General features: G+C 60.1%; 1 protein-coding gene across 4 annotated transcripts; it reads left to right on the forward strand.

The window, feature by feature from the left end:
- Positions 1-4,661: 4,661 nt before the first annotated feature.
- Positions 4,662-18,623, forward strand: LAT2 (linker for activation of T cells family member 2). Of its 4 annotated transcripts, none has more exons than XM_047089114.1 (13): positions 4,662-4,920; positions 9,054-9,176; positions 9,584-9,623; positions 11,898-11,962; positions 12,122-12,182; positions 12,426-12,463; positions 12,727-12,765; positions 12,847-12,877; positions 13,369-13,424; positions 14,596-14,658; positions 14,958-15,029; positions 15,411-15,519; positions 17,852-18,623. In XM_047089114.1, exons 2-12 carry the CDS (start codon positions 9,083-9,085, stop codon positions 15,503-15,505), a joined length of 654 nt encoding a protein of 217 aa, XP_046945070.1. In that variant the 5' UTR covers positions 4,662-4,920; positions 9,054-9,082; the 3' UTR covers positions 15,506-15,519; positions 17,852-18,623. The 4 variants fall into 4 exon arrangements, with proteins under 4 accessions (XP_046945070.1, XP_046945068.1, XP_046945067.1 ...); XM_047089112.1 differs by lacking the exons at positions 4,662-4,920; positions 17,852-18,623 and adding exons at positions 5,069-7,170; positions 17,399-17,844; XM_047089111.1 differs by lacking the exon at positions 4,662-4,920 and adding an exon at positions 6,219-7,170.
- Positions 18,624-20,597: the final 1,974 nt, after the last annotated feature.

Raw genomic sequence — 20,597 nt, forward strand, 5'->3', positions numbered from 1 at the left:
CCTTTTAATAAGGGGCTCAGGTTTCTAAGAATGTTCTTCTCTCAGAGCCCATTTTGTCAGAGGCCAGATTGTTTCTCCAGGGCTCAGGAGAGAAGTTTGCACGGCAGACTTCCAGAAGCCGGGGCTGCCCATCTTGACTCAGAGGTCTTAGCAGGAGGCAGAAGCGGCGAGGTCAGGAGGTGTGCATTTGGGTCGAGGAGGAAGATGCTGGAATTGTTGCCTGGCGTCCACACTCGACTCAGGATTCTAAGGAATGGCCTGGTTTTCTTGTTGAAGGAGGCTGCTTGGTAGAGAAGTTAGTTGAGAGCAAGAGCCTGTTAACAGTAACCCGGAAAGCAGTTCCTGCTTGAGACTCACTAGAAACAGCATTCCTTTGCTGTGCAGTGAGACTGCTCTGTGGCCCCGAGGGATTCTTACACCTGTTCGTTTACTTAAAAAAGAGAGAGAGAGAGAAACTGCCTATTGTGGGGCTCGAACTTACAACCTTGGGATCAAGAGTCACATATTCTACCCGCTGAGCCAGCCACGCACCCGTTTCTTTTCATGAGTAGTACCTTAAATACTCTGTTGTTTCCCTCCACCCTCTTCTCAGATTCCACATGGCTCCTGAGGTCATGTGGGGCCACTAGCCTGTGCAAGGATTGTTTTTGAATGTTAACCGCAGTGGGACCTGCCGGGGCCCGGTGTCGCGCGCGCGCGTGTGTGCGTGTGGCACCTCGGTCTGGTGGAGAATGGGGTGGGTCTTGCCCAGTGGACTTCTTGCCAGTTTTCTTTCCGGGAAGTCGGGAGGGGAAGCCGACAGGGTGTCCCATCCTGGGATCTCTAAAGGATCCTCCATACAGGATAGCAGTCCAACGTGCGTCACAGGTGGCCGTCACCTGGTGTGCCCCACGCTCCCCAGACCCGGTTCGCCAGACGAACAGCCATGAAACCGCAGAGCTGCAGGGAGACCTAACGGATGGCCAGTTGCTTGGGCTGGACCCCCTCGTGCGTCCTTGGGAGCATCCGGCCGGGGCCTCCCCGCATCTGCCTTTCAAGTTTTGATGAAGAACCTTGGTCTGTCCTTTGCGCTTTCTTGGCCAATCTTGAACAATGGTGAGACGTTTGATACTCACAGGAAGTCAACAGGCTTATAACATCCCTCTGAGAGGCTTCCTTTTGCAGTTTGTTGTCATGAACATGAACCAAAACGATGAAGACTGTACTTAATTATAACATACTATTAATCTCTTCCCCCATCTGTAACCACCCTCTAAGCGTAAAATACCAAATATACAAATAAAAGCAAAAACTGTTTCACGATGGCGGGCTCTTTGGTATGCAGTTTGGGGACCAGAGAGAATTGTTTCCTGTACCTGTTCTTTTGTTCACTGTCGGAGACAAGGTAAACGTTAATAAAATTATTCATTATTACTGGCCTCGAAGCTTCTCTTTTTGAACGGGATTGGGAGGGAGGGAAGTCAGAGCAGCTTTTCAGGTAGCCTAGAGATTCTGTAAATAGCACCAAGGTGCCTTGGAATCTGTAGGGTCTTTCTCATGCATTATATTCTTGAAACAAAGAGTGTGCTCAATAGATATTTTTTTTATTTTAATGTTTATTTTTGAGAGACACAGAGTGTGAGTGGGGGAGGGTCAGAGAGAGAGGGAGACACAGAATTGGAAGCAGGCTCCAGGCTCTGAGCTGTCAACCCAACACGGGGCTTGAACTCAAACATCATGACCTGAGCTGAAGGCGGCCGCTTAACCAACTGAGCCACCCCGGCGCCCCTAGAAATTTTTTCAAGGTATTCTATCAAAATATAAACAAAATGAAAAGACACATTAAAGACTAAAACAAAAGATGAGGGGTGTGTAAAGAATTCCTGCAGGGGCACCTGGGTGGCTCAGTTGAAGCATCAGACGCTCGGTTTCAGATCAGGTCACGATCTCACGGTTTGTATGTTCGAGCCCTGTGTCAGACTCTAATGCCGGTATGGGGCCTGCTTGGGATTCTCTCTGCCCCTCTCCAGCATGCTTCCTCTCTTTCTCCGTCAGTAAATAAATAAAAAATTTTTAAATATGTATATATATACATGTAAAGAATTCCGGCAAATTGTCCAGAGAAAAACCCCACAGAGAAGGAAGGTGTTAACAGGTATTTCGTGAAAGAGGAAGTAAGGCCAAAAAACGATGTTCAGCCCCACTAGCAATCCTGGCATTCCTTGTAAATCGAGACCGCGAAGAAAGAAAGAACCGTCGTGCACCCCATTCAAGTGGCGCACGTCATGAACTGACAAGCCAGTTGCCTAGAGGGTTTTGGTCTCTCGTGTTACAGATGAGCATGTAAGCGGGTGGTCACTTTGGGAATGAACTTGAATATCGAATTAACCTTCCCCTCCCAGGTGTGTACCCCAGACAGATCACACGGCAGCAGAAGCTGCATTCAGATAATGGAATGAACCGTAGGCGCGTGTTGATGGATCACAACGATGTGATAGACGGGACCTAGGCCCGGGTGTGGACAGACTGCAGTGGCCCTTTTGTTAGATTCAGAGCCCCTCAGAAATACCTGTAGATGGCAAAACAAGCAGTCGCTTAGGTTGGGGGAGGTTGAAGAAAGAGAGGTGCCTTTGGGGAGTGAGTTCACAGCCAAGAGTAGGTGTCAGAAGGCTGGGGAGGAGGAGTGGAAGGGAGGCTCTTTTGCACCTTAGGCTTGGGGGTGGCAGACCCCCTGGCTCCAGGGGTTTCTAGAACGTGCACACTTCTCAAGGTGCTTTTTCTGTAGATAATCCACAGCTTCCCATCAGCCTTTAGTAACTCTGTGACCCCAGGGGCACTTGGGTGGCTCAGTTGGTCATGATCTTGCAGTTTGAGAGTTTGAGCACCGCAACAGGCTCTGCACTGGTGGTTCGAAGTCTGCTTGGGATTCTCTCTCTCTCTCTCTCTCTCTCTCTCTCTCTCTCTCTCTCCCCCCCTCCTTCCCTCCCTCCCTCCCTCCTCCCTCCCTCTCCCCTTTCCCTGCTTGTGCTCTCCCCCTTACAAAATAAACTTTAAAAAAGAAAAAAAAATGGGCTCAGAGAGGGCCTGAGCTAGGTCCCACCGCAGATTGACCTTAACACCTTACCAGTGGTTGGAGGTCACTTCTGCCATTGCTAAGGCCTGAGACAGAAGCCAGGCATGTAGGACGATAGCTCCTTCCCATTGGATGTGTGAGGTTCTGTCCATCTCTGCCAGCTGGAGACCCCTGGGTAGGGGCACAGTCCCGGGATCGATGGACACCAACACCAGCTTGTCCCAGTTGTCTGAGTGGGGCTCAGGCAGGTGGTCCCAGCATGGAGGGCCGCTGGCACACAGCCACCAGCCTCCCTGCACTTGTGGGTGGTGAGAAGACAACAGGCTGGAGATTTGGGATCTGGGCTCAAATCCAGCATAGCTTCCATGGGCTTCCAGCCTTCTCTGCCTGTGTAAGGAAAGTGACATCAAAGGGGCCAGTTACCACGGGAACCAAATGAAGCATGGCCCAGTGGGGAATAGAGTATGGCAGCGCCCGCACAGGCACGGGCCTGGGAGTCAGACGGACTTGGCTTTAGTCCCGGTGCCACCGTGCACTGGGATGGGGGACAAGCTCCTGGCGTGAGGCCCCAGGGATCTCCCACATCAAGGCTTGGCCGCTGCACTACCTATCTTCTCCACAAGGTGGCAGCCGCGGGCAGCCCTGGCCCCGGCCTGGACGGGACGGGCCGAAAGAGAAACCAAGTCTCTGGCCAAAAGGGGCCCACGGGACCGGAGGGCCTGGGCTCTGAAATTCCAGACTAATGGAGGCTTGGGACCCTGGTGGGTTTCCCTGGGGTCTCCTGCGAGTGGGGTGCCACTACCAGTTCCATGGCCTTAGGCAAGTCAACGCCCAGTAACAGAAGGCACCCAAGCAACCTGTGCATTTGTGGGTCCCCCAGGAGCCAGTGTGGAGTCCCTGAAGTGGACGGGGTATAGGCATGGGGGCAGCAGCCACGGGAGGGGTCTCTGGGTTTCTGGGAATCAGGGCGGGGGTGGGGGGGCCGTGAGCCGTGGCTCCTGGATCATCTCCGCCCTTGTGTCCTCCGGCTCACCTCCCTGTCCTGCTGCTTCTGACGCCTATGGCGGGCGGGCTGCAGCGCTGTTCTGTCTGCCCCAGCGTGCACCTGCCGTGCGTCCCTCTGTCCCACGTTCCACGGGAGCGTGCACAGTGTGTGCGCGTGAGAGCGTGTCTCATTCCCTGGGACTCGCGCTCCCTGGGTGCCTCTCTCTCGTTCTCCCTCCCTCTGTGCATCTCTGAGAGTCTGCGGGTCTCTGTGTCTGTCGGTCAATCTCAAGCTCAGGCTCTGCCTGTCTCTGGAGGAGAAAGGACACTCTACATGTGTATGCATGTGTGTGTCTGTTTCTCATCCTTTCCCTGCCTGTGTGCCTTTTTCTGTGTGCTGCTCCCTCTTGAAGTGTGTGTGTGTGTGTGTGTGCGTGTGTGTGTCTCTCCATCTCTTCCTACTTTCTGGTTGCCTGTGTGTGTGTGCGTGTGTGTGTGTGCACCCCACTTCCTTCTTTCTCCCAGTCCCTCTGTGTATGTCTCTTCCTCTCTGTGTGACTTGGGTTTACATGTGTGTATTTAGTGCGTGTGTGTGTGTGTGTGTGTGTGTGTGCTCTCCGCGCCTGCTTGCGTCCGTCTCTCTCTCTCTCTCTCCCCTTGTCCCTCGGCGTCTCTCCCTGTCTCTGCGAGTGTCTCTGTGTCTCCGTCTGTTAACAGCAGAGCCTGTCCGGCAGAGCAGCGGATGTGTGAAGGATGATTCAGGGGCTGACAGGAAGCCCGCTGCCTTGTCTGCTGCCCGCCAGAGTCTGTGGCGTTGGCGTCAGCTCGGGCAGGTGTGTGGGCTCAGGATGAAGTGGCCGCAGTGAGGAGCCCCCAGCTGTCAGGTAAGTCTTGCCCAGGAGTGCCTGGAGCCTGGCCCAGGGCCAGGGGTCCGGAGGCTGGCTCCCACTGAACTCCCCACAGGGGCAGGAATGGTGCCACTGGCCCAGCGGGAGTGCTGGGGGGTCCCGCCGGGTGGGGTGGGGAGATGCCCAGCCGCTGGGCCCTGGTCCTGCCCTGGCGCCCCTGGCTGGGAAGTGCTCCCTCCGGGACCCTCTGGCACCCAGGGGCAGCCTGTTTCTGTCCGCCTTCCCACCCTCGCCTTCCCCAGCCCAGCCTACGAGGGCCTGGGAAGCCCCTGCGGGTCCTATCGCTTCCAGAGACCGGTGAGGGGCCAGGCCCACGAGCCCTGGTTTCTTCGTCCGTAAAATGGGACTGTAACATCCCTGCCACCGGGCTATGGGAGGACGGGTGGGACTCCAAAGGCAAGCGTGCCCAGGGCCTGCCTCAGGCCAGATGGAAGCAGCCCTCCCACCGTCCCCACCCAGCCCCCAGCCTGGTGCTCCAGCTCTCTGCTCTCTGACTGCGAGGCCGTAGGCCCTGGGCACCTGCTTGTGCACGGCTCTGTCACCATCCATCCCCCCCCCCGCCCCGGCCTTGACCTTGGCCGTCACCATTCCCCACCTCTGCCCCGGAACAAGGGCTGCCCAGGCCCCCACACTGGCCTCCTGAGCATTACGAGCCTCCGTTAGAGGTCCCTGGGTCGGCCTTATCTGAAGGCCAAGATTACATGGGAAAGGGAACAGGCACCAGAGCAGAGCCCAGCGGATAAAGCCTTCCCAGGGCCCAGATCCGAATCTCTCGCTCCACTCCTGCCCCCTAGTCTGCCCTGCTGCCCTGGTAGGCCTCAGTTTCCCCATCTACGGCTGGAGGTAGGGCTGGGAGATGGGGCAGGAGGCTGGGACACAGGCTTGGCCTGCCCGGCCCTGAGGGCTTTCCCACCGAGGGCTGTTGCAAACCTTGTTCATCTGAAAACTGCGCACTTCCCTTTGTGCTATTTTGGCCCGCGGCACCTCGGCCTGTGGCCACAGGCCGCCTCGCCTCCCCACCCCACCCAGCCCTGCCTGCCCCTTGGGGCCCTCCTGGGGCCCCTGGGCCTGCCTCTCCTGGGGGCTCAGCCTCCTCCCCCAACCCTCATCCTGCGCCCACCAGCTCGTGGGGCCTGGGTGGGAAAGCCCGGCCGGAGGGCGGATCTGCTCAGTCCGGGGGCCTCTCTTTGAAAAAATATTTCATGCTTCTTAAAAATAGAATTGTAAGAAAGGGGTACAGGAGCGTGGCCTTTGGAGCCAGCCCTGCCTGAGCTGGGGTCCTGGTTCTGCTGACGGGCTCGCTGGGGGAACTCGGACAGAGTGCCTGCCTCTCTGGGCCTCCCTCTCCTCCTTTGGATGAAGGGAGCTGGCATCTCCCAAGTGACACTTGGCGCGGCTGTGACAACTGAGGGGCCGGGCCGGATCCCAGCCCGCCCCGGGGTCCCGGCACGATGGCCCCCATGGGGCGGTGGAGGGGGGCTCAGGCCGGTGTGTCTGGGGGACCAGGCGGGACGGTTCTGGTAGGGTTACCCCGCACTATTCACTGCAACACCCCCCGCCCCCAAAAGGCTGTGGCTGCCCCTTCCCGTTCCATGGGGACCCTGATGGTGGCGAGTCGTGGTTGTCATCCAGCTGTGTCCCCCAAACTCCCACACTAGCACCTCCGAGCACCATCTCGATGCTGGGCCTCATGTGACACACCTGAGGGATGTGTCATTATTTCCCCTGTTGTAGAAGGGCCGCCGAAGGCCAGTGAGGCTGGGATTCCACAGCAGAGTCAGACACACGCTGTGTTCTCGGGCTCCCCCCCCTTCCCTCAGCCAGTGCCGGGGGACGGGGGTGGGCCAGGATGCCCCCCCACCCCGGCCCCGACCGTGCTGCTTGTCCCCGGACAGCCGGGTCCAGGAAGCAAGAGGGCGCCCTGGTGGCCAGGATGCCCTGCGGTCGAGGGTCCCCCTTCCCCGGGACGGCCACAGAGGTCAGCAGGCCAGGTCCTGGGCCTCCGTCGCCAGGCCGCAAGAGCACGAGTGAGTTCTCTAAACCAGCCGGCCAGAAATAAGACCCTTAGCACACTTCTCTTCCGGAAGCCCGGCCGGTGAGCCAGACTGTTTATCATCTGCCGAAAGTGCTTTGAGGAAGGCACTGCGTCGATCCCCATTTTGTAGATGAGAAAACCGAGGCCAGGAGACAAACAGGCACAAGCTGGAGTCCTCCCTCCAGGACCAGGTGCTCCCAACCCCACACAGCCTGAAGTGCCCTGGGGCGGGTGGCCCAAGGTGGGGGGGGGGTGCGGGGAGGAGGTTGTGCAGGCCGGGAGGGCAGCGCCCCGGCTCTGAGAGGGCGGGGCTCAACACGGACAACGTCGCGGGGTGGCGGGGGCCGCCCCGTCCTGAGATTTGGCGACGCTCGTGCTCCCACTGACTCACTCGGTGTTTGGGGAAGGAGGGGTGGCTTCTCCGTGACGGCCCCGACGGAGGCTCCGTGTGGCGTGGAGGTTCCTGGTCATTTTTGCCACAAGGGTGGAGGCAGCCCGGAGAGGCGAAAGGGACCGCCGGCCGCCGCGGTGTAGGCCTCGGGGAGCCCAGGGCAGGAGCCGGGCGGTACGAGGCCCCGCTTCTCCCCCGGCCTCGCCTTCCCCGGCTGTAAAGTGGGGAGAAGCCCTCCCCCCGGGTGGCTGAGGCAGGGGGGAAAACAGGCGTGCACAGGATGCGTAGGGAGCCGGTGTGGGCTCCGCGTGCCCGCCCTGGGGCAGGGCCCCCTCGGAGACGCCCTGTCGCCCCCTCAGCCGCGTCCCCCGGCCACTGCCAGGAGACCGTCTCCACGCTCGCGATGATTCTTCCCGGAAACCCCCTCAGCAGGGCACTCCCCGGGCCCCGGTGTGTGGCCGCCCGTGGCTTCGCCAAGGACTGGCAGTCCCGGCGTGGCTCCGCGGCTGGGACCAGCCACTGACCAAGCGGTGGCCCGAGGCCAGGCGGGATTCAGAGTCTCCTCTCCCTGCAGAGTCCGCCTTCCAGCCCGCGACGCTCCCGGCACCTCCCGCCACCAGCTGCAGCGGGAGCCCGCCAGGCCTCTCTGCCCCCCGCACCCTTCTTCCCCTTATGCCCTCAGGACCCCCCTGGTGCTTAAGGAGAGGAGATCCCACTCCTGATAGGGGCCGAGAAATGCCCTAGGCTGGGTGGCGGCTGCCGGGGCTCCGGTGCCGAAGGGGCTGAAGGGGCCGTGGACCGAGCTCAGGAAGCAAAGCTGGGTTTACAGGAGGCGACAGGGTAGAGCCAGACTTAGGGCCCCGAGGCTGGAGTTTGAGTCCTGACTTTTTACTTTGCAGCTGGGATCTCCAGCCTCAGTTTCTCCTTTCTTCCTTCTCTTCCTTCCTCCCTCCCTCCCTCCCTCCCTTCCTCCCTCCCTTCCTCCCTTCCTCCCTTCCTCCCTCCCTCCCTTCCTCCTTCTTCCCTCCCTTCCTCCCTCCCTCCCTCCCTCCCTCCCTCCCTCCCTTCCTCCCTCCCTCCCTTCCTCCCTTCCTTCCTCTTCCTTCCTTCCTCTTTCTTTTCTTTCTTTCTCTCTCTCTCTCTCTTTTTCTTTCTTTATGTTTATGCATTTTGAGAGAGAGAGAGACAGAGCATGAGTGGGGAAGAGGCAGAGAGAGAGGGAGACACACAGAATTCGAAGCAGACTCCAATCTCCCAGCTGTCAGCACAGGGCCCGACGTCTGGCTCGAACTCGCCAGCCATGAGATCATGACCTGAGCCAAAGTCAGACGCTCAACCGACTGAGTCACCCAGGCGCCCCTCCGGCCTCAGTTTTTATATTTGTGAAATGTTGGGAGGGCAGTTGTGTGGACTAAGCAAAGGGCACATGGTGCTGTCTGGTCCCCAGAACCTTCCAGCACTTAACCAAGTGTCGGTGATGGCCCTGGGGCCAGGACTGCGGGTTTGGGGTCAGATGAGGGAGCAAGGTGGTTCCAGGGCTGATTCCAGCCTGACCCGTTGCTAGGGCAGGGAGGGGAGCCGGTGCTCAGCCGTGGGGCTGTCGGGACAGGGGGTCTGGAAATCCGAGGGTGTGGGGCTGGGCAGGACCCTGGAGGGGCGGTCACGGGATGATCCACGTTGCAGCCCTGCAGGACGAGTGGCTAGGAGCGGACATGAACGTGGACGCCGAGCTGCTGTGGCCGGGGGCGGCCCTGCTGCTGCTTCTGGGGACGGTGGCCAGCCTGTGCGTGCGCTGCTCCCGCCCAGGTAACAGCGCGGCGGGGGACAAGGGCGTACCCAGACCTGGCCGCGCTGGGTGGACCGAAAGACAGGCTTCGACGAGGCGGGGATGAAACCCTAAACCAGCCTGAAGACCATGAGTCTGGGTCACTGTGGGGCTTTGGTTGTGCTGGGTCAAGGGGTCTGGGGCAGGGGAATGCTCTGGAAAAAGGGTGGAGATGTGCTGTGCTGCCTGCAGCGTGGACCTTCATGCTCTGCTCTCCCAGAGAGCAGACACCGCATCAGTGACAGGTGGCCCGCGGCGATTGGCCGGCCGTGTCCCATGTCCCATCTGGGGCCTGCCCAGGGCACAGGGGAGACAAGATGGGGGGATCTCAGAGCTCAGTGCCCGCCCCGGCATTGGAACGCTTGATGGTCTGGTCTTGTTCTTGCAGTGGTGAAGAAGTCTGAGAAGATCTACGAGCAGAGGAGCCTGTGAGTGCTTAGGTGTCCCCAGCCCAGTGACTTGGGGTGCCCTGGCTGTGGGCCTCCACAGGGGCAGCCCCTTGGGTGTCCCCGCCCCCCTTCCCTCACCCCTTCCCGCCTCCTTCCTCCAATGGGTCCCGAGCAGTCCAGCCTTGGGAGGAGGGACAGCCTGCCTGCCCAGAGGTCCTCCCCTTGCCCCCAGCCCAGGGGAGGCCGCTGTGCTGGTGCTGGGGGCGGACACAAGAGTCCTGCCCTCCTAGGCCACGCGGGGAACCGAGACCGGGCACAGAGCAAAGCGGGGTACAGGTCTCCCCTGGAAGAAAGGCTCACAGAGCTCAGAGCTCCAGGAGGAGGTGGGCGTGTCCTGGGGGAATCAGGAGGCCTGCCGGGGGGAGGTGGGGAGGATCTGAAGAAAGAAAGAAGGCGAAAGGGAACATTCCAGAGAGAGAACAGTGCGGGCCGTTGCCCACCGAGGACCGGGGTGGACACAGTCTTCTGGGGCTGGGGTGGCAGGTACAGGCCTCTCTTGAGAGACGTGAGCTGGGCGAGGGGGCGGAGGCTGTGGCCTTTGTCCTGAGGGCCCGGGGGAGCCACAGAGGAGCCGGAAGCTGGGAGCTAGGGGGAGAGGTGAAACGGGGTCATTGACCCCAGGCCGGATGGCACTTCGGGGACAGGCGAGCGCTGGGAGGGTCAGAGGTGCCGGTCGCTGCAGACCGGGGTGTGGCCCAAGGACAGCCCGGGTCAGGAGGGCAGGGGCCACTGGTGTCCTTACACCGAGCAGGAAAGTGACAGACGGCGGGCCTGGGCTGAGACCCGGGAGAGACCCCCTGCGCTGAGACCCGCGTGCACACCTGTGCACGGGCCGGCGTGCCCACTCACACCCACACGCCCCCCGCATTCTTGCTCATGCGTGTGTTTCTCACACACGCGGCACCGTGTGCCCGCCCGGGGAAGGAACTCACCTACGACTGCGCACACACGCTTTCTCATTTCCTTTTGCAACTGAAAAACCACAATGAAGTTTGAAAATAGAGTGTCCCCATCCACACCCAGCCCTGGGCCCAGGACTAGACTTTTCCCGGCTTTTTTGACCACTTGTTCCCCTGCATCTCCACAGGGGGTGAGGGTGGGGTGGGGGACCTGGGCCCCGCTGGTGCCTCCCACACCCCTGCCCCAAGGCAGGCCTCCTCCCTATCTCCTGTCTCCCTTCCTCTCTCAGTGCCTGCCCACTCGGGGCCCCTGACTGAGTTAGAGCCAGAAGTGAAACTTTGTCGTGGTGGGAAGTGGAAACTGGGCCTGGACAGGAGGAGAACCCACTTCACTTGGGTTCCATCCTGCCAGCCTACGTGAAGTGACCGCTGTGTGTTCCAGGCCCAGCTCCCGTGGGAAGCCACGCCTGGCTCTCTCCTGTGGAGTTAGGACAGCCCTCCTAAATCAGGTCACCCTGACCCCTCAGCCTTCCAGGAGCTCCTGGAAGCCTGGGCCAGATACCCATTCTGGTCCAGAGGAGGAGCCCCAAAGGCTTTAATGGTTAGCCAACCTGCCCTCCCACCCTTAGTGGTGGCTTCTGCTCTCCAGGGAGCTTCATGGTCCAAAATGGCAGCCAGAGCTCCAGCCCTCATCTCTGTGTTCCAGGCAGTAGTAAGAATGAAGGACCAGGATAAAAAGGGTGCACCCCTGTTGGCAGTGCCTCCTTTAAAGGCGTTTTCCTGGAGGTCCCAACAACCTTGGCTTGCGTCTCATTGACTAGGGCTTAATCACAGGGCCATGCTTAGGCACGAGAGAGACTGGGAAATACAGTCTTTTAGACGGGCCTCCATAAAAATCAGAGACCCGTTTCAAAGAAAGAAGACACGGGGGTGATGGCTGGACACCTCGCTGTGTCTGGCTTTGAAGTTACCTCACCAGGTATTTGGGAGCAAATGGTGGGTTGGAACATCTCAAAAGGGGCTGAAGTTACCGTCGGTTGAGATCTCTGAAGAGCCACCTGACCCTCACCGGAGAATCTCGGGGCCACCTCCCCAGCCCCGCCCACAGACCCTCCTGACCATCTCCGGGGTTCCTGGGGAGGCCGTGGAGACAGCTGGCTCCAGCCTGGGGCCGTGCGAGAAGGGTGGACACCCGACGGGCAGGGTTGGGGAGCAGTCCGGACAATGGGGCATCAGGGAGCCCTGCATCACTCTCACCCTGGTCTGTCCCTCCCCTCTCCGTTCCTCGCCCCTGTCTGTCCATCTCTCCTGTCTCTCTGTCCCTTGGGCTGTGGGAGGCCATGCGCTGGCTCAGCACAGCTCCGTGTGTTTCCAGGGAAGAGAATGCACAGAACTTTGCGGTGGCCCGGACCTATTCCTGTGAGTCCCCAAACTGAAGGGTCTGGGCTCAGGGTTGGGGGTGTCCATATCTGTCCCCATCGTTCTGAGGTGGTGGCCAGGCCTGATCTGGTGGAGTGAGGGGCCTGTAGGTGGCAGGCTGGTCTGGGGGTCCAGCCAACACCCCCTTGTCCTTCGCAGTGGTCAGGCAGGCCTGGCCAGGGCCCTTGCTGGACACAGCCTCTGACGTGGCACCAACAAGGTAGGCATAAGCCCCCGACCCCAGGCCCAGAGGGGTCACAACCCCATAGGAGGTGATGGGAAGGAGGGTCCTGCGGTCCCCACCTGGCTGAGCTCTGGCCAAGACCTCGCTCCCTCCCTGAACCTCAGAGCCCCCGAACTGGATTCTGAGGGCTCCACGAGGGGGCCATGGGGCTGTGGTTCACAAACCCCAAGGCCTCCTCCCCACCCAGCCCTCCTCAGCCCCTCCCCCCCTTTCCTCCAGGAAGGACAAGCTTCTGCGGTTCTCCCCCAGCGTCGAGAGTGAGTGGCCCTTAGACACAGGGTGGGGGCAGGGGTGAGGGGGGACTGAGACACAGGGGTGGGGGCAAGGGTGAAGGGGGGACTGAGACACGTGGGCAGTGGGGGGGGTCCCCTGAGGTGCTGGGCCAGGAGGCCTGGGGGGAGGGGACAGAGAGCAGGTGCAAAGCTACGAAGGTAGGAAACACCTGGGTCTGGAAGGCCCTTCCTTGGGGGTGGGAGTGGGGCCGAGATGGGAGGAAGCCACGAGCCCGCCTTTCTTCCAGATTCTGCGTCCTCTAGGTACCTGGAGAACTTCAGCAAAGGTGGGTGGCATCCGGGGAAGTGGGGGCTGCGGTGGGGCCCACAGCCCGGGGCTCAGGCCTAATTCTCGCCTCTTCCTGCAGGAAGCAGACGAGGATCTGATGGAGTCTTCATGTGAGTGGTCTTCTGCGGGCCCTGGCCCCTCATCCCCGCCCCCACCCACCCCTGCTTTGAGCTTCCCCCTTTAGGAAGACTTCCTGCCCCGGAACCCACTGGCCCAGGCAGGCTCTGCCCCTCAGGTGGTTATGGCTTTGTGGGGACAGGGACATGGCCCTGCTCTAGGCAGGGTTTGTCTGGGGGGACTCATCCCACATCGCCTAGAGACAAGTTCCAAGAACCCCAGGGAGGAAGGGCCCTCAGGGATGTCTCTTCATCTCACAGATGGGCAAACTGCTCCCCAGGGAAGAGGGGGACGAGTCGGGATGGCTGGAGCCAGGCTGGGTGGCTCAGGGACGGAGGGACCAGGGGAGAGCCTGGCCCAGCCCCCACGAGCCCCCGGGGGAACAATATATTGGAACAGCCCTGGCCTCACTGTCCCCCGTGATGCCCCCACCCCAACCACCCGCCTACCCAGCAACCGGCCTGTGTCTGTGTTTTCTTGCCAGAGACCCCATTGCCATGCACTATTACAACTGGGGGCAGTTCCAGAAGCCCTCGGAAGGTGAGGCGGAGGAGGGGGAAAAGGGGGAGGTGGGAAACTTCAGAAGCCACGTTCCCCGGGCCAGAGGTGGTGGGAAGGAAGAACGTGGAGGAGGAGGCTGGGCCTAGGTCTGGACGGGTGGCGGAGTGGGGGAGCTCGGGGGCCAGAGCCCAGGAGCGCAGTAGGGAGGCAGAGAGGGGACAGGGTGGTGGGCCGCAGAGGTGAGGGAGCCAGAGGGGGAGCTGGGGGCAGAGGTAGCGGGGGAGGCTGAGCCCCCGTGTCGTGCGGGCCCCCCCTCGGGACTGGGCAGCAACCGATGGGTACACGTGGGACCTCGGAGAAAGGCGCTGGGCAGGGAGGCCGGGCTGATGGACACTGAGCCCTGTGGGCTCTGAAGATGCCAGGATCTTAGGCCCTTAACACCTTTGGTTCACAGAAGAAGAAACTGAGGAGCGAGGGAGGGCAGTGCCTGCTGAGAGGTGCTCGGGTCTGGGGCTCGAGGCCAGTTCCTGCATCTTGGCTCCTGCCTGGGCCATGCTGGGGGGTGGGGTCCGTGGTGGGTAGAGAGGAGGGTCTTCTCCCCGCCCCCTGCACCCACCTCAGCTATTCTGAATAAGGGAGGAGCCCCCAGAGATGAGGGGGGCCCCATCTTTGACACAGATGGATGCAGGCGGTGGGCCAGCAGTTAGAGCTCAGCTTGCCCCTGACGGGGGCCACGGGGGGGGGGGGTGCCAGGCTCTGATAGGCCTGGGGTCGCCCCGCCCCGCCCAGAGGTACTGCTTCAGGACCAGCCTAGGCCCGGAGCCCGCCTCTCCGTGGCCTCCAGCAGCAATCCCTGCCCCTCACTGCCTGGTAGCAACGGGCCTCCCTCCCTCCCTCCCAACCAGCCAACTGCCTGATTGCAGCCTGAGCCCTACTCCCCCCTCCCCGGTGCATTTGGGGGGTACCTCAGAAGACAAGGAGCTCAGGGTGGTGGCTGCCGAAGCCAGGCCAGTGTCAGTGAAGAAGCTTGTCCAGGAGAATGTTCGGGAGCCCCCCGGTGGGGGGTGGGGGGGGCGATGCAGAGGCTGAGGGTTTGGCAGGACGGGTCACCTACAGAGGGAAGGCAGGACGGAGGGAGGGAGGGAGGAAGAGCCCGGCCTGCCGGGCAGGGCCGACCGGCACCCACAGCCCCATCTCCTCTCCCCGGCAGACGATGATGATGCCAATTCGTACGAGAACGTGCTCATCTGCAAGCGGAAGGACACTGAGTCAGGTGAGGCTGCCAGTCCCGGGAGCTGGCAGGGAGGCCAGCCTCCTCGGCTGAGATCCGAGGCCCCCGTTGCTCAAAGGCACCACTCGCCTCGAAACCCGAAGGTTCACCTCAGCTCTCGTGCCTTTGGATAAAGCACTGCTCGAGGCCTGGAGGGGCCCCGGGGGTCCGGCCCCAGTGAGATGCACCGACAGGACCCCTTCCTCCCCCGAGGGGCCGCCCAGCTCGGGGCACAGGAGGAACCCAGGCGCCCCTGCCGGCCTGAGGCCTGGGCCAGCCCCTCTCTCGGTGTCTCCCTGCAGGGGACGAAGGATCTGAGGACTATCAGAACTCAGCTTCCATCCGGCAGTGGCGGGAGTCCAGGAGGGTGGTGGGTACGTGTCTGGAGGGCAGGGGCTCCGGAGCGGTCAGCTTCAGCAGGCTTGCGGGGAGGATCCGGTGGGCGGGGGTGGGCGAGGGCGGGAGAGTCGGGGTCTGACCCGGGAGGGCCAGGCCGGGAGGGCTCCCCTGCAGCCGGTGCAGCTGACTGTGCAGCGACGCCTCTGGCCCGTCGGCGGCCGCAGACGCCTCGAACCCCGTCGGCAGCCCCCCCACGGGCCAATCTCCGGCGAACCGCAGGGATGAGACCGACACGCCGTTCAGGGTGGCATTTCCCGCAGGCTGTTTTGCAGCCTCTGGGGGTCTGGGCCCGAGCCTCTGGCTGGGGGGACGGGCGTGGGTGTGAACGTGCGAACCGTCTGCCCCCTGGTCCGCAGAGCAAGGCCCGAGGGAGGTGTCCCCGTCGCTGGCAGGAAGCCCGGACGAGGAGCCCGATTACGTGAACGAGAGCGTGGCAGCCACAGAAGCCTAGCGAGGGCCTGGAAGGTAGGTGCCCCTTCTCCCAGGGCGGTGGGCCTCACAGGCCTGAGAGGCCCCATCCCGAGGGGAAAAAAACAGGGCTGGGGGAGCCACGTGGGGGCCCCGGAGGGGGTCGAGGGGTGGCACCCATGGTGCTGAAATGGGGGGGGGGGCTCTGTCGGGTGTTGGGACCGCGCCCCTAGGTGCTGGGCCCCCTGAGCAGCCCGTGCCCACCCCGCCCCCGGCTCCCGTGGTAGGCCCGGCGAGGGGACAGCTCCACGGCAGGCACAAGGGCCTCAGGCTGTTGTGGGGGGGTCCGGCCGGGGGTGCTGGTGAGCTGTGGGGTGACGGGGTGGGCCCTGGGTGGTCTCCGCAATCCTGAGCGAGTGACTTCACCTTCCGGGACTATTGCCTCGCTGGCAAAACGGTGCAACTGGGACACGGCATGTGAGGGACACAGGGACAGGGGTGGGACCTGGAGACAGAGGAGGGTGCCCACGACGGTCGTGGCTGGGCCGTGCGAAGCACCCGCTTGCTCAGCCAGCGTGGGGCTGAATGTTCACACGTGCCCTCTCGTGGTGCCCCGAAGGCACAGAGAGCTCAGCCACTGCCCCTCCCCCAACCATACCTCCCAGCACCTGCCGCGGGCAAGTCGGCCTTAAGCGCCGCAGACACAGTCATAAAATCCACTCGTGGGTGCCCTGCTGGCTCAGTCGGTGGAGCGTGCAACTCTTGATCTCAGGGTGGTGAGTTCGAGCCCTACAGGGGGTGTAGAGATTACTTAAAATTTTTAAACTTTTTAAAAAATTTATTTATTTATTCTTGGGGTGGGGGGGCATGAGCAGAGGAGAGGCAGAGAGAGTGGGAGAGAGAGAGAGAGAGAGAGAAAGAGAGAGAGAGAGAGAGAGAGAGAGAGAGTCCCAAACAGTCTCCACACTGTCCGTGCAGAGCCTGACATGGGGCTCGAACTCACAAAGCATGAGATCATGATCTGAGCTGAGATTAAGAGTTGGACACTTGGGGCGCCTGGGTGGCGCAGTCGGTTAAGCGTCCGACTTCAGCCAGGTCACGATCTCGCGGTCCGTGAGTTCGAGCCCCGCGTCGGGCTCTGGGCTGATGGCTCAGAGCCTGGAGCCTGTTTCCGATTCTGTGTCTCCCTCTCTCTCTGCCCCTCCCCCGTTCATGCTCTGTCTCTCTCTGTCCCAGAAATAAATAAAAAAAAAAAAAAAACGTTGAAAAAAAAAATTTAAAAAAAAAAATAAAAATAAATAAAAATAAAAAAAAAAGAGTTGGACACTTAACCGACTGAGCCACCCAGGTGCCCCTACTTAAAAATAAAACCTGAAGGGAAGAAAAAATCCACCCAAGTCCCTGACCGTTCAGGACTTACACTCTGGTGGGAGAGATTTCACAGATGGCTGTAGGCTGAGAGAGGAAAGGAAGAGGCATGTTAGGGGGTGATAAGCCCTGCGGTCGTGGGACTGGGGCAGGCCAAGGCAGCTGTGGGGGCTCCCTCCTCGCCCCGCTGGGGGAAAGATTTGCAGGGGGGCAGCGGTGCGCCCAGAGGGTCTGACGATGGGGAGGCGCGGCCAGCCACGCGGCCTGCACCTGGGTTTTCTGGGATGGGAGAGGGGGCGGCCTGGGAGACTGGAAAGAGGATCCCCGGATGCTGAGAAGAGAATGGAATTGAGGGCACAAGACAGGGAGTGGAGAACATTCCGGAAGTTCCACTGCAGAGTGGGGAGCGAGGGAGCAGAGAAGCAGAGACGTGGGGCGGGAGCCAGAACGCTGTGCAGGTTTCTGAGCTGAAAGAAACGATGCTGTGAGGTAGGTTAGGGTGGCAGAAACGACACAGTGGGTGCGGGCTTGGGGTCCAGCTGCGGCTGAATGGAACCTTTGCGTCCAGCATCCTGTCCGGCACAGGGGGCCGAACTCCACGGCCGGCGCCCACGGTGGCCTGGAGGCTGGAGGGACACGATCCCTGGACTCGAATTAGCGGAAGGGTTGTGCCAGGCGAGGCGGAAGCAGGGCTGAGTTAGAGCAGACGCTCTTGGCAGGTGCCTTCTGGGTGGGAGGGGAGAGGACGCGCCTCGAAGGTGAGTGCGGGTCACAGGGCAGAGGGCGTCCCTGTGCGGGTTAACCCCAGCCGGGCGGCATCGATAAGCACAGTCAGGATTTCCAAGGGAAGGAAGGCAGCTTGATGGGTGGGCTCAGCCTGCAGGGCAGGAAGGGGGCTGAACGCTGACCATCTCCACCCATCCTGACCCTGACCCTGACCCAGCCACCCCGGTGCCGAGGGAACAGAGTGCTGTCGAGGGAACCCTTTTCCTTGTAACAAACCTTTTCATCTTCATTCAAGGAGCCGAGGGGACCACCAAGCTCAGAGGACTATTTACCGCCTCCCCAAAGGTCACTTCTCTGACTTGCTCAACCGCTAGGCCCCCCACGGTTGCTCCTGGGAGATGCGCTGACACGTCTGAGGACCATCCACCAGGCCGCAGGGGACCGGTGGGGAAAGGACAGTTACAGGTGGAATCACCCCCTACCCCCCCGCCCGGCTCCCACGGGAGCCCAGAGCCCCTGCCGCGATCGGATGTCAAGATTCAGGCCAAGTTGCATCCCTGTCCCCACGTCTAGAACATCGTGCATCACTGGTACTCCTGTGCTTTTTGCTTTGGATTCAGGTTCCAAAGTGCTGACCAATGCCGGCTGCTGGGCTCTTCCTCGTGGTCCATAAGCTTGTACAGTTAATTTATATAGGTGGAGCCATATTTAATAATCCACATCTCCGGGCAGAGATCCGATCTGTCTCGCCTCCTAGAAGCATTACACGTAATTCCAGCAGAGTTAGGGGAGCCCCGGCGCTCCTTTCTTTGGGCCTCGGTTCACTTGGAAGAAGTCAGGCTGCAGGGAACTTCGCGCAGCCCGTGGGGACGTCTGCTGTGGACAGAGTGCGTCACGTTTCCGAAGGAGCGGAGCCGCGCGGCCGAGCTGATTGGGCAGAAACACAGCTGTCTCACGGGAAGGGCAGGGGCCCAAAGGGACCTTCTGAGTCAGAAAAGCCACAGCCAGAGAAACGAGATGCTTCCTTCAACTGAAACATCCCAATAGACCATTTTCGTTTAAAAGTAGCAATTCTCATGTCTGCTTTCTCTGCTTCATGCAAAAACCTTCTAAGGGAATGAAAGTCTTGCTTCATGGAAAGGGGCCTTGCCCCACCCCAGGCCAAGGTCGGGGGATGGAGAGAGAGAGGGTGTGCTGGGGACAGGGACCTGGTCACAGGGTCAGTCCTCTTTCCATAAGTTAGTGCCACAGGTTGGGAAACGAGAAGGAAAAATGACAACAATCGTTGGCCACTTGTTACTTCCCACCCAGGAGTCCCGATCTCACAGGCTAAGACGGAGTGGGGTGCGGCGGGGGCTCCGGGCTCCACAGTTACTGGGTGTGGGGAACCCTCTGGACCCTGGGCCTCCCCCCAAACCTCACAGGGACCATGGAAGCTCCAGGTGAAAAATAAGATGGAGAAACTATGTTTTTCTAAAACCTCACCTTGCAGGTTTTGAGGACCTTCTTTTTCTCCCCTAATTGGAGCCCTAACCCAAACAGCCAGTTACGTGGGAGCCTTCCCTGTGTCAGTTCAGTGTCCCATTCAACACTGTGGCCCGGGCAGGTGACAAACCTGCCTGGGAGGAATGGCAGAGTGGAAGGGAGCTCTAGAGCCGCTGTGGCCAACCCTGGGCCGGGAGAGGATTTAAAGAAAGGCTCATGGGCTTGCCTAGCTGTTCCAGCACCGTCTGTGTTTCTGCGGCAGTGGGGACACAGGAGGCAAGCTGCTGGGACCCTCTGTCCTCGAGCCCACAGGGCAGGAGGCAGCATGGCACACAGCTGTTTTCTTTTTCTTAAAAAAAAAAAAAAAAATTTATGTCCAACTTCGGCTCAGGTCATGATCTCACACTTCATGGGTTCGAGCCTCGTGTCGCGCTCTGTGCTGACAGCTCGGAGTCTGGAGCCTGATTCGGATTCTGTGTCTCCCTCTCTCTCTGCCCCTCCGCTGCTCACATACTCTCCCTCTCAAAAATAAGTAAAACATTTAAAAAAGTTAAGTTTGGGGTGCCCGGATGGCTTAGTCAGTTAAGCGTCTGACTTCGGCTCAGATCATGATCTCACAGTTCATGGGTTTGAGCCCCGTGTCAGGCTCTGTGCTGACAGCTCGGAGCCTGGAGCCTGCTTCGGAATCTGGGGCTCCCTCTCTCTCTGCCCCTCCCCGGCTCACACGCTCTCTCTCTCAAAAGTAAATAAACATTAAAAAAAAAATTTTTTTTTAAGTTAAAAGTTTAAGTCGGATGCTTAATCAACCAAGCCACCCAGGCACCCCAACACACAACTGTTCTCAATGGAAGCTTTCACACAAGACCACCAATCACAGGAGCTGAGTCACCCCCAACCCCTGTAACAGGACATCAGGGATTTGCTTCAACCACCGGAATGGGGAGGGTGGTGGGAACACAAGAGGACACAAGAATGGCCGTATGTTGGTAAAACTGTTAAGATGGGTGGTGGATATGGGAAGTTCACTGCATCATTCTTTCCACTTACGTACAATTGAGATTTTTTACAATTTGAAAAAAATAGTACCTTGGGGGGGGGGGTGGGAACAGTCATGCAAATTATTATAAAATTCCCTGGGGAATTCTACGGCAGCATGCACACACAGGATACCCAGTAACACCGTCCCGTGATCGCTGCCCGTCCTGCCGAAGGGCCCGCTGCCCCAGGCTGTTCTGAGAGGTCTGTCTCCGTAGTAAATCGCAGCAGGCTTCCACAAGAACTGAGATCAGCTTGGTCGGTCTCTTCCTAAATCACCTTTTCTACTTGTAGGATGCTAGGAGCAGAGACAGGAAGCCGGTTTTCCTCCTGGCCTTGTGGTGCCACCTTACTGCTGATAAAACTGTATTTTTTTAATGCTTATTTATTTTGAGAGAGAGAGAGAGAGAGCACGAGCAGGAGAGGGGGACAGAGAAAGAGGGAGAATCCAAAGCAGCCTGTGCCGTCAGCACAGAGCCCGACGCGGGGCTTGATCTCATGAACCTTGAGATCATGAACTG

This window comes from Lynx rufus, unplaced genomic scaffold (assembly GCF_022079265.1).
Source record: "Lynx rufus isolate CCGP_SWC_20201006 ecotype Redwood Valley unplaced genomic scaffold, mLynRuf1.p SCAF_27, whole genome shotgun sequence".
Classification (NCBI taxonomy): Eukaryota; Metazoa; Chordata; class Mammalia; order Carnivora; family Felidae; genus Lynx; species Lynx rufus.